This window comes from Engraulis encrasicolus, chromosome 19 (genome assembly GCF_034702125.1).
Source record: "Engraulis encrasicolus isolate BLACKSEA-1 chromosome 19, IST_EnEncr_1.0, whole genome shotgun sequence".
Taxonomy (NCBI): domain Eukaryota; kingdom Metazoa; phylum Chordata; class Actinopteri; order Clupeiformes; family Engraulidae; genus Engraulis; species Engraulis encrasicolus.
The window spans coordinates 35,370,723-35,383,222 of record NC_085875.1 but is presented as its reverse complement, the minus strand read 5'-3'; the positions used below and the strand labels follow the sequence as shown (position 1 = coordinate 35,383,222).

Genomic DNA, 12,500 nt, shown 5'->3' with positions numbered 1-12,500 from the left:
TAGATGCTAAATCTAATTCGTTGTCCTTGAGCGAGTGTCGTAAAAGAAACAGTCAGACAATACAGCATGACAAAATGTGTAGCCCATTACACTCAAACGCTACAAACACATAATGCATGTAGAAGTACAGGCACTAAGACCACCCTCACAATATAAACCTGTCGACAGAAGTTGTGTTTTCACAAATTTCATACAAATGCGTCAGACTTTTCACATACAAATATTGTTTTGATTTTTAGAAAATGGTTTCAAGGCCCACCGTTTGACAATCACTGGTGCAGGGAAATGATAATTGAGTGGAAGCTTACAGAGGGCTTGGCTAGGGCCAGACTTCTTCAAGAGAAAAGAAAACCTTGAGTAGTTGCAGAAGGTTTTTTTTTTAACTTCCTGACTTGAATGGCAGGTGATGGTGATGATAAATATTAATCAACAGGACCATTTTCTGAATGGGCAGCACAAAATTCGATAATGAACACATAGGCATGTTGAACACACACAAAAAAAGAATACTTCAAACCAATTCAAGGTTTTCTTCCTTCTGTCTATTTGCTTCTCTGGACTGGTGTGTCATGGTATATTGCCTGATTCCATGATATCAGTCATTCTTGTCCCAGTAATCAAGGACAAGACTGGCAAGGTTGGTAGCATTGATAATTATAGACCAATAGCCCTTACCAGTATTATCTCAAAAGTTCTTGAAAGTCTAATTCTTGACAAAATAAGTGCCTGTATATCCACCACCGATAATCAATTTGGCTTTAAGCCTAAGCATAGCACTGACCAATGTATTTACGCACTGAAAGAGATTGTTGAGACATATAGAAGTCAGGGCCCTAGTATGCTTTTAGGTTTTATCGACGCGTCCAAGGCGTTCGACCGCATAAATCATTTTAAATTGTTTAATAAGCTCATGCAGAGGGGTGTCCCCAGCAGTCTGGTACAAATTTTAGCTTTCTGGTACTCTAATCAAAATGTGCTGGTTAAATGGGGGAACACTCTGTCTGCACCTTTTCATGTCAGTAATGGGATACGGCAGGAGGGGATTTTATCTCCAGCCTTATTTAATGCCTATGGGTCATTTCACGTGAAATCAGACACTTTGGGACCCGACCGACCCGGATTTCGATCATACTTGGTGTGCCTTTTCAGTAGCAAGGTAGCACCCCAGAACTGCATTGGTTTGAATCTGACACTAATATTAAGGGAGAAACAGACTAGGAAAGGTTCACATGTGAGGGTAGGACACTATACATTCAGCCTTGAATATATCAGTCAGTATTAGTCACAAAAAGATGCCTGTGGTGTTGTTTGAAAGCTCTTTTCTGGCTCTACATATTACACAATCACCTTGGAATACAACTACTCTCAGAATATGAATTATGATAAATTGAAAAATTAAAAATTGAATATCTAAAAAACTTATATTTTAAAATGGCCAGTTCCTTGTCCAAACGTAGCCGGCAATGTCATGAGCAGCACCTAAAATGCTGGTGTTCGGTTTGTTATTCATTTCAGAGAGAATTTGACTCACAAATATGGCGTCATACAGACCACTTACTAACAATATGGTAATACCATAGTAGCATCACATGACAAAACAAAAACAAAACAAAAATGGTCAGTGTCCATGGTCCCAGGTTTCAGAAACTAAGGCAGATGTCCATTTATACACACCAAATGATGATATGTGAATGTTTGAACATTCCTTCTCTGTGTACCTGTGCCATCTTCCCTTTACCATACTTTAAAGAGATAATCAATGGCTACACTCTCATTTTGTACTCTACCAGTGCATTTGAAGCAGCAGCTGTGTCTTTTGTAGATAATGTATAAGTACGTCCCGTTGCAGTTACAGGTTCCACTACCAGAAGCACATCCTGATGATCCATGACAAGTCTATCTGGTCTGAAGGGAAAAGTGAAGGATGGAGATGGCCCATGAGGATGCAGGAAGTTCAGTTTCACCTCTCCAGTGCTCGGCATACATTCCTCAGCACATGCTAGCCACCAGTTGCCATCATATACAGCTACAACATACCCTTTGATGCTTGAAAATGTAACACATTCCTTTACTGAGCTCACTCTTTCAACTCTGCCTTCTCTGAATGCTGAAAATGGCCTAACTTCCACTGTGTCCATTGACAATGGGCAGAAGCTGTGTAGTTTTTGAGTACCTGGAATAGTTCTTGCAGATTCAAACCTTTTCAACAGGTTCTCAGCTTCATGATGGTACATCTCTGTTGTGGCAAACTGGCAATGGATGTTCTTGACATTATCCTTGACTGACTCCCTTGAACCAGGAACGTTTTTAAAACCATAGTTTTGTAATTCAAGATGCTATTCAATCATTTCACTGGAACAACCAGTGCAGGCCACAATCCATCCATTTGTATGCTACTACCAAGATCAGTTGAAACTGGGGAAAAAAATCTGTTTTGTTGTTATTTCAGACTGCAACATTCATGATACAATTGCTGTACATCTGTTTCAGAAGCTCCTAATTCAGTTCCTCAGTGACACTTCATCAATGACAGAACGTCCAAAGAAGATCCTATATTTTTTCTGATGGCTGTGCTGCACAATATAAGAACCTTAAAAACACAACAAATTTGTGCCACCACGAGGCAGATTTTCACATACCTGCAGAGTGGCACTTTTTTGCCACATCACATGGCAAAGGTCCATGTGATGGCGTTGGAGGGACAGTTAAATGGCTTGCTGCACGAGCAAGTCTGCAACGTCCTATTGACAATTAAATTGTAACGCCATACCAACTGTTTGAATTTGTCAAGGATAATGTCAAGAACATCCATTGCCAGTTTGCCACAACAGAGATGATCATGAAGCTGAGAACCTGTTGAAAAGGTTTGAATCTGCAAGAACTATTCCAGGTACTCAAAAACTACACAGCTTCTGCCCATTGTCAATGGACACAGTGGAAGTTAGGCCATTTTCAGCATTCAGAGAAGGCAGAGTTGAAAGAGTGAGCTCAGTTAAGGAATGTGTTACATTTTCAAGCATCAAAGGGTATGTTGTAGCTGTATATGATGGCAACTGGTGGCTAGCATGTGCTGAGGAATGTATGCCGAGCACTGGAGAGGTGAAACTGAACTTCCTGCATCCTCATGGGCCATCTCCTTCCTTCACTTTTCCCTTCAGACCAGATAGACTTGTCATGGATCATCAGGATGTGCTTCTAGTAGTGGAACCTGTAACTGCAAAAGACACAGCTGCTGCTTCAAATGCACTGGTAGAGTACAAAATGAGAGTGTAGCCATTGATTATCTCTTTAAAGTACGGTAAAGGGAAGATGGCACAGGTACACAGAGAAGGAATGTTCAAACATTCACATATCATCATTTGGTGTGTATAAATGGACATCTGCCTTAGTTTCTGAAACCTGGGACCATGGACACTGACCATTTTTGTTTTGTTTTTGTTTTGTCATGTGATGCTACTATGGTATTACCATATTATTAGTAAGTGGTCTGTATGATGCCATATTTGTGAGTCAACTTCTCTCTGAAATGAATAACAAACCGAACACCAGCATTTTAGGTGCTGCTCATGACATTGCCGGCTACGTTTGGACAAGGAACTGGCCATTTTAAAATATACGTTTTTTAGATATTCAATTTTTAATTTTTCAATTCATCATAATTCATATTCTGAGAGTAGTTGTATTCCAAGGTGATTGTGTAATATGTAGAGCCAGAAAAGAGCTTTCAAACAACACCACAGGCATCTTTTTGTGACTAACACTGACTGATATATTCAAGGCTGAATGTATAGTGTCCTACCCTCACATGTGAACCTTTCCTAGTCTGTTTCTCCCTTAATATTAGTGTCAGATTCAAACCAGTGCAGTTCTGGGGTGCTACCTTGCTACTGAAAAGGCACACCAAGTATGATTGAAATCCGGGTCGGTCGGGTCCCAAAGTGTCTGATTTCACGTGAAATGACCCCTATATGGATGACCTGTCTAGGCAGTTATGGGCATGCCAAACCGGCTGTATGGTTGGCGGAATGTTGATTAACCATTTTTCTTATGCAGATGATCTAACCATCCTATCACTTAGTAGCAGTGGGTTCCAACAACTCCTTAATCTCTGTTCTGATTATGGGGTAGAATTTGATATTAAATGTAATGCAAAGAAGAGCGTGGTTATGATCTGTAGACCAAAAGATGACTTGAAAATTAAATTCCCTTCTTTCTATCTATCTGGAGAGGAGCTGGGAGTAGCTAATACCACAAAATATCTGGGGCACATCCTAACTGATACGATGGAGGATGATGCTGACACGAGCAGACAGAGGAGAGTTCTATATGTCCAAGCCAACATGCTGGCTAGAAAATTCCATCACTGTATTACAGATGTTAAAATCAACCTGTTAAGAAGTTATTGTTCCCCTCTTTATACAGCTCCACTCTGGATTAGATACAAGAAGGAGAGCCTGTTCAAGCTAAAAGTAGCTTATCATGACTGTCTCAGGATTCTCCTGAAGAAGCCAAGGAGTACCAGAGCAAGCCAGCTGTTCTGCAAACTAGGTCTAACTACTTTCATGGCTTTGGTGAGAAATCTCACCTTCAAGTTTATGAACAGGCTGGATAAATCCACAAATGAGCTTATTGTTCAGATAGTAGATCCAAGTCCTAGCTCTGTGAGGTACATGTCTGAAATCTGGGAGCACTGGCATGTTTGCCTTCACTAATCCATATGTATATAGTATATTTTTTTGTATAAAATGTGTATTTATGAATGTGTGATGTACTGTTTTAATTGATCTATGTACTTTGCTGTCTCTTATGTGGGCCTTGAGCCTGTAATAAAGTTTATATATTATATTTTTTCTCTCTCTCTCGCTCTCCCCCTGTAGGATTACGTTCCTCCATCTGCCCTTCCAGAGTAAATGGCTGTACGTGGGCACGGAACGAGGGAACATCCACATTGTCAACGTGGAGTCCTTCACTCTCTCAGGCTACGTCATCATGTGGAATAAAGCCATCGAACTGTAAGAGCTCTCCGCACCGCCTCACTCCCCTCCACACGCACAGACAGACATATGCATTTACACAGTGTGCAAACAGACACTAATACACACATGCAGGTACACACGTACAGACAGACGTACAGACAGACGTACAGACAGACGTACAGACGTGCAGACGTACAGACAGACGTGCAGACGTGCAGACAGACAGACAGACAGACAGACAGACAGACAGACAGACAGACAGACAGACAGACGGACGCACACGCACACGCACACGCACACGCACACGCACACGCACACGCACACGCACACGCACACGCACACGCACACGCACACTCATACGCACATGCATACATACATACATACTGTACGGTACTGTACTCATACACACGCACTTACACACTGTCATACAAACGTACACATACTCACATATGCACGCACACAAAAACACACCCACATATTTATTCAGACACACACGCACACACGCACGCACGCACACATGCATACACACACACTCAAACTCACACACACACACACACACACACACACACACACACACACACACACACACACACACACACACACACACACACACACACACACACACACACACACACACACACACCCTCCAGCACGCAGCCCCATGTGTAGCCCATGAATATTTCACGTTCCTCCTCCTCCCTCTCCTGCCCTCCACTTCCTCTTCCTCCCTCTCCTGACCTCCTCTTCCTCCCTCTCCTGCCCTCCTCTTCCTCCTCTTCCTCCCACTCCTGCCCTCCTCCCCCATTGCTCGTGTTTCTCAAGGCACTCTCCTGATTTTTGTAGTCTTGTCAGGTCAAGCCCAATAGATGTTGACCAACAAGTCAAAGGAGTCGTATACAGTACGTCTATTTATTTGTTTTTCCCCACCCGCACCCCCACAGGCACGCCCCCCCCTCGCTACCGAATTTAAATATGACCTTGAACAAAGGTGAGGAGTGTCGGGGTTGGGTGGGGGGTGTGTGTGCGTGGCCGTGGGGGCCGTAACTAAAGGAAGGGTTTTATGTGACACTTTTCAATCACCTAAAGTAGCATTTAAGACTCTCAAAACAAAACGAGTAATCACCCTCTCCTCCCCGAACGGTGTGAACGGACGCTGGGAGAGCCAGGGGGTTTGCTGTGTGGGAGTTCCTTGGGTGGGGCAGGGGGAGGGGAGAGAGGAGAGGAGAGGAGAGGAGAGGAGAGGAGAGGAGAGCAGATACAGATAGGAGAGCAGATACAGATAGGAGAGCCAAAGGAGAGTAGAGGAGAGGAGAGCGAGAAGGACAGACAGATTTATGGCCCCATAGCCAGACTGGCGAAGGCAGCGAAGGAGAAAGGGCTTCCCAGGAGCGAGAGCATGGGAAGATGGATGTGGATGGGGAGATCTCCCTCGCTCTTGCCCCTCACCTCCCCCTCCTCCTCCCTCTCCCTCTCCCTCACCTCCCTCTCTCTCTCCCTCGCTCTCGCCCCTCACCTCCCTCTCTCTTTCTTTCGCCTCAGCACTGCCTCTTACTGCCCCCCTCCTCTCTCATGTACCTTTTCTTTCCCAGCTATCTTTGTCTTAATTTTCTCGCTTCCGTTTTTAAATCGGTTTCTTCAATCTCTCATTTGCTTTCTCTCTCTCCCACCTCTTTTTTCCCTCCACCTCCACCTCCACCTTTCTTTATTTCATCGTTTTTTTTCAGTCTCTCTGTCCCTGAGTTTGTTCGTTTTCTTTCTTTCTTTCTTTCTTTCTTTCTTTCTTTCTTTCTTTCTTTCTTTCTTTCTTTCTTTCTTTCTTTCTTTCTTTCTTTCTTTCTTTCCTGCTGTGTTGTTTTTTGGCTGGCTAACTTCCTGCCTGTTTGTCCTTTGCCCCTGCAGCTGTTGGTGTAGTCATGTTGTTCTTCCCTCCTGGGTTCAGAAAGTGTGTCTAAAGTGTGTATACATCAGGATGGCTATACGTATCAACCACTCTTCATAGAAAAGATCCTGTCTGTACGAGTATTCATTTCTGAACTGGGTTGATACCTCTGGACAGGCTGGTCATAACCTGGTTCTCACACGATGGTTGTTACCATCTGGAACATTGTCAATCGCTTAGCTCTGGAAAGGCCGGGGTGTGTTCAAACAGCTCGAACTTGATTGGAGAATTCACGTGGCTTATTTTTAATCACTACCACTTCAACCACTGACTTGTGTATGCCCTACCCCGCAATCCCGCCCCGCGATTCTGATTGATTGGACAGGCTGTGAAATATCTGGTTCCGTTCTGGCTCGTCTAAGATTTTCAGACCCTTGTGCGACCCTTGTCACGAAGTTTAACGAAGATGCAGGAAGCACGAAGGGCCTGTGTGAGAGCCAGGACAGGCTGGCCTCCTCAGGACCTCCTTCCCATGATGCAGCAGCTCCCATTATGCCCATTATGCACGCGAGGCAGGAAGACAGACAAGCAGACAGGCACGTTCACACAGGTAGGCAGGCAGGCAGGCAGGCAGACAGACAGGCAGACAGACAGACAGACAGGCAGGCATACAGGCAAGTTCACACAGGCAGGCATACAGGCAGACAGACAGACAGGCAAGTTCACATAGGCAGGCAGGCAGGCAGGCAGACAGACAGACAGACAGACAGGCAGACAGGCAGACAGGCAGACAAACAAGCAGGCAGATGGAGACAGACAGACAGACAGACAGACAGACAGACAGACAGACAGACAGACAGACAGACAGACAGACAGACAGACAGACAGACAGACAGAGTCTATAGTCTAGATATAGCTTGAGCTGCCCTAGCCCCAGGCCAGACTCTTGACATGTGTATGTGTGTGTGTACTCTACTTAAAAAAAACGAACCCTTCTTTGCATCTGCACTTGTTGTTCTGTATATTTCCTGTAAGTGCACCATTATTATTCTGCACTATGTAATGCTATCTGCACATGCGCACCACGCAAGGCTGCACTATCCGCTCTGCGAATGTGCGACACGATTCGTGGAGCATTGTCGCCCTTCGTTTTGCTTACACACACTCACTAATGGGTCAAAGTGGCTAGCAAGTATTCTTTTCTACTTGCCTAACTCAATTTTCACCAGTATGTGTCTGGTTGGCTGGCTGGTGTTAATTTAGAGCCCTGTAGACAAGCATACACCGCCAGTTGAAGGTGAGGATTGTGCACATCCCAGGAAAAGGTGCAGGACAAAGGCTGACTGTAGTTTCGGGGGGAGAGGTCCACTTGAATTCGAAACGTAATCCAGCCATGAAATAATAAAAGAAAACATAAAGGATTTTAAGTGTGCGGACCTCTCTCTCCGAAACTATAAGCATACACTGCCAGTCAGCCAGCCAGCCAGCCAGCCAGGCAGGAAAGCAGGGAGGGAGGCTGAGCCCCTGGTGCCGACGTTACAGCACGCGCTGCAGTGACACAGCACATTCCAGCCACCAGCCAGCCATCCCCACACCGCCACTCCTTCTCTCCACTCCTCCACCCTCCTCCTCCCTTCTCCTCCCCTCCTCTGCTGCCTGCACTCCTGTTACCATGGCAACAAGCAGCAATGGTTGGGGGTGGGGTGAGGTGGGATGGGATGGAGTGGGGAGGGGGGGGGTGTTGTGTTTTGTGTGAGGGGAGCTGGGTATATAGCTCCGAATAGTGTGTGTGTGTGTGTGTGTGTGTGTGTGTGTGTGTGTGTGTGTGTGTGTGTGTGTGTGTGTGTGTGTGTGTGTGTGTGTGTGTGTGTGTGTTGACGACTGTGTCTGCTGGTTTAACACTCTTTTGGAAGCACAGCTTCCCCTGTAGCTAAATTAAGACACTCAGGTGTTTAAGTGCAACCCTGAAGTGCTAAAGTGCCTCCACTGTCGCCTCCTCTTCTATTGCAGGTCCACAAAGTCTCATCCTGGGCCTGTGGTGCACATCAGCGACAACCCCATGGACGAGGGGAAGGTACGTTGGCCACATACAGTACAGTACACAGACACTGTTTGTTTTTCTTTCCATAGCTCCGTTGCACACTCATACTCATACTTTTTTTTAAAGATATTTTTTTGGTCTTTTTGACTTCATTCATGATAGTATAGTGAAGATGGTGACAGGAAGCGAGTGGGAAGAGAGAGTCGGGGAAGGACCGGAAAAAGGACCCGGGATGGGAGTCAAACCCGGGTCGGCCGCATAGTAGACGAATGCCACAAACTGTACACAGACACCAGAGAGTAGAGAGATACTTAAAGAAGCTCTGTAGACACTGTTTGTTTGTTTTTCTTTCCATAGCTCCGTTGCACACTCATACTTGGAAATACACACATAGTCACTCAAGCGTACACTCACAAAGGTTTTGTAGTTCTAATTCAACACCAAGTGTGTCGCATTGAGCTCTCTTTTAGTTGGTGTTGCTCCCTAGGTGTTGCATTAACACTGCAACATTTACAGGGTTGCCAGATGAGGCTGATAATTTCCAGCCGATGATTTCTGCTAAGTGCCATTTTTACCTAGCCTGATTATCATCGACATTCAAATCTCTTTGAGACTTGGTCTGCCCAAGAGCATAACAATTAACATTTCCCAAACTGCATGGTTGACTCTCCTCCCTTAGTTTGCTCATGGTTGTTTGCTTCTCCACAAAGTGAAAGGAGTTCCCGTATTTGCGGGAACTCGGAAAGTACTTGTATTGCTCTTGACCTGACTAGTTGCAACGCCGAAGGTGTTGCGTCACTTGGAGGGCGCTGCCTGGCTAATTTTTACCTGCAGACGGCAATCCTAAGCAGACCAATTAGAATCCGAAACCACCCAATCTGACAACACTGAACATTGACTATGTGTACACATATGCATTGCCACTCAGGCATTCTCATAAATCATCGTAAATACAGTACATACTGTACACAGTCACACATGCAAAAATACTGCATGCATCTGTATTCCTGATTACTGGCAGCTAGCCCATGTTGACTAGCCTGGTCTCGCTATTCACCTTATTACATGGGTTTCCCGTGTGGGTAATTTTTCAATTTATCATAATTCATGTTCTGAGGGTTATTGTATTCCATGCTGTTTTTGTAATTTGTAGAGCCAGAAAAGTGCTTTTAAACAACACCACCGACATCTTTTTGTGACTTACACTGACTGATATAATCAAGGCTGAATATATAGTGTCCTACCCTCATATGTAAACCTTTGCTAGTCTGTTTCTCCCTTCATATTTGTGTCAGATTCACACAAATGCAGTTCTGGGGTGCTACCTTGCTACTAAAAAGGCATACAAAGTATGATTGAAATCCATGTGGGTCGGGTCCCAAATTGTCTGATTTCACGTGAAATGACCCGTTTGTGAACAATCCCTGGCTGTGCGCCCCTGGCTGTGCACTCTTCAACCTCTGACTGTTGGAAACTGCTGTCACTCAAAAAATGCGCTCACATGGTTGGCTGCTTAGTATCTTTTCAGCATATTTTTCAATCCCAAACTATTGAGTTTGGAATTATTAATTTGGAATTGAAAACGTCATGCAAATTGAACAGTGACTTGAATTTCCTCTGCTGTTTGGCAACTCCCCCAGCTGCTGATTGGCTTTGAGTGTGGCATCGTGGTGCTGTGGGACCTGAGGACCAAGAAAGCAGATTACCGCTACAGCTACGACGAGGTGAGATGAGCAAGCATACCATGCATCCCCTACTGAAGCCTCTTCAATGGTGTGCGTGTCGTGCGTGCATGTGTGTGTGCGTAGAAAGTGGGAAAAAGTAGACCACTAAGCATGGGGACGTATGTTGTCTACAAAACATTGATAATTAAATAATTGGGCAGCCGTGGCCTAGTGGTTAGAGAGTTGGTCTTTCAATCTAGGGGTTGCCGGTTCGAATCTCCCCTGACCTCTTCCTATATCTCCATCCATGGCTGAAGTGCCCTTGAGCAAGGCACCTAACCCCACATTGCTCCAGGGACTGTAACCAATACCCTGAAAAATAATAACTATAAGTCGCTTTGAATAGAATGAAAGCGTCAGCTAAGTGCAATGTAATGTAATGTAAAAAAGATGTGTGTGTCTTCAAGGCTTTGTTTCATTCTTTGCATCCTCTTCAAAGCTTTACTTTGGCGTGTGTGTGTGCGTGCCTTGACTTCCATACGCTTTTTCTGAGCTTTATCTCATATTTGCGTCTGATGGTTTCATGTCTGTTCCATGTGTATGTGCTCATTGAGCTATGATGCAACCATAAAGAAGTGTGTATTATGTTTGTGTGTGTGCGCGCGCGTGTTTCTGCGCGCGCGTGTGTGTGTGTGTGTTTGTGCGTGTGTGTGTGTGTGTGTGTTTGTGCATGTGCGTGTGTGTGTGTGTGTGAGCGTGTGTGTGTGTGTGAGAAACAGATTGTGGCATTCCTCTGTGCGTGGGAACTGCTGAGTGGGCATGTGCAGGTGGATCTCAGTCTCTCAAAGGGGACATCAAAGCACTGGCATGAAGTGTATGTGTGTGTGTGTGAGTGTGTGTGTGTGTGTGTGTGAGTGTGTGTGCGCGCGCGCGCGTGTGTGCGTCCGTGCATGTGTGTGACCGTGCATGCTTGCGGGTGTGTGTTTGTGTATGTCTGTGCGTGCATGCGTGTGTGCGTGCGTGCTTGTGTGTGTGTGTGTGCGTGCGTGTGTGCGTAATGAGTTCTAATTAGTAGCACCTGTGCTGGATGGCTTCAGTGCTCCGTCTGCCCCCCACTGCCTGTTCCTCTGTACTGATGCACATTTTCACACACTCACGGTACATGCACACCAAGATATGCGCGTTCACGTAACGTCTCCGGGAGCATCGCGAGTCCGAGAGGTTCGCGAGCTGCCTTACACACTGCACAGTCAACGACCACGTTCTATCTGCGGGTAGCAGCCATTCATTTTCAATGGAGCCCGCACATTGAACGCGGACATCCGCGCAGGAAAATAGACTCGAGTTCTATTTACAAGGAGCAACGCAGACATGTCCGGTCGCGACGGACATGCGCAGCGCTTACACCACGCTCCTGTGTGCAAGACATGATTTCTTTTCATGTATTCTAACCGTTTCGGACTGATAACGGACATGTGAAGTGGATGTTAAGTGGACGTCCGCGGCATTGGTGTGAATGCACCGTCACTCTCTTGTTTGATGTGGCTGAATGGCTTTCCTTACCATGCTCTTCTCTTTTTACGAAACCTTCTGAACTATTCAGAATATCTATCTTTGCTTTGTCGTCCTTTTCTTCAGGACGCTTTGATCTTTTCAGGATATCTTTGATTTAGCATTCCTGTTTACCACAGCGTACTTCACTTCACAGAATATCTTAACTCCCCCTTTCCACAAATTCTTAACTATTTTTTAAAAAGGCTTCTTTTGTCTTTCCTGTTCCCCTTTATTTTAACTACCCTTTCTACAAAATGTTAAACTATTTAAAAAAAATAAAAAAATCTTGCTTTATCTTTCCTGTGCTTGAAAGTCCTCATTGCAAAAAACACTTTGTAAGTATCGCTGAAGTTAGCATTTTGTTTTTTTTCTCTTTTTGCACTTCC

At 45.0% G+C, this 12,500-nt stretch overlaps 1 protein-coding gene across 1 annotated transcript in view; it reads left to right on the top strand.

Annotated features, from left to right (window-relative positions):
- Positions 1–12,500, top strand: part of stxbp5b (syntaxin binding protein 5b (tomosyn)) — a 65,815-nt gene that overhangs the window by 29,267 nt on the left and 24,048 nt on the right. Inside the window, exons 5-7 of the mRNA XM_063223889.1 lie at positions 4,878–5,012; positions 8,866–8,929; positions 10,537–10,620. Of these exons, the coding sequence (XP_063079959.1) occupies positions 4,878–5,012; positions 8,866–8,929; positions 10,537–10,620 (283 nt within the window). The remainder of the gene's footprint in view (positions 1–4,877; positions 5,013–8,865; positions 8,930–10,536; positions 10,621–12,500) is intronic.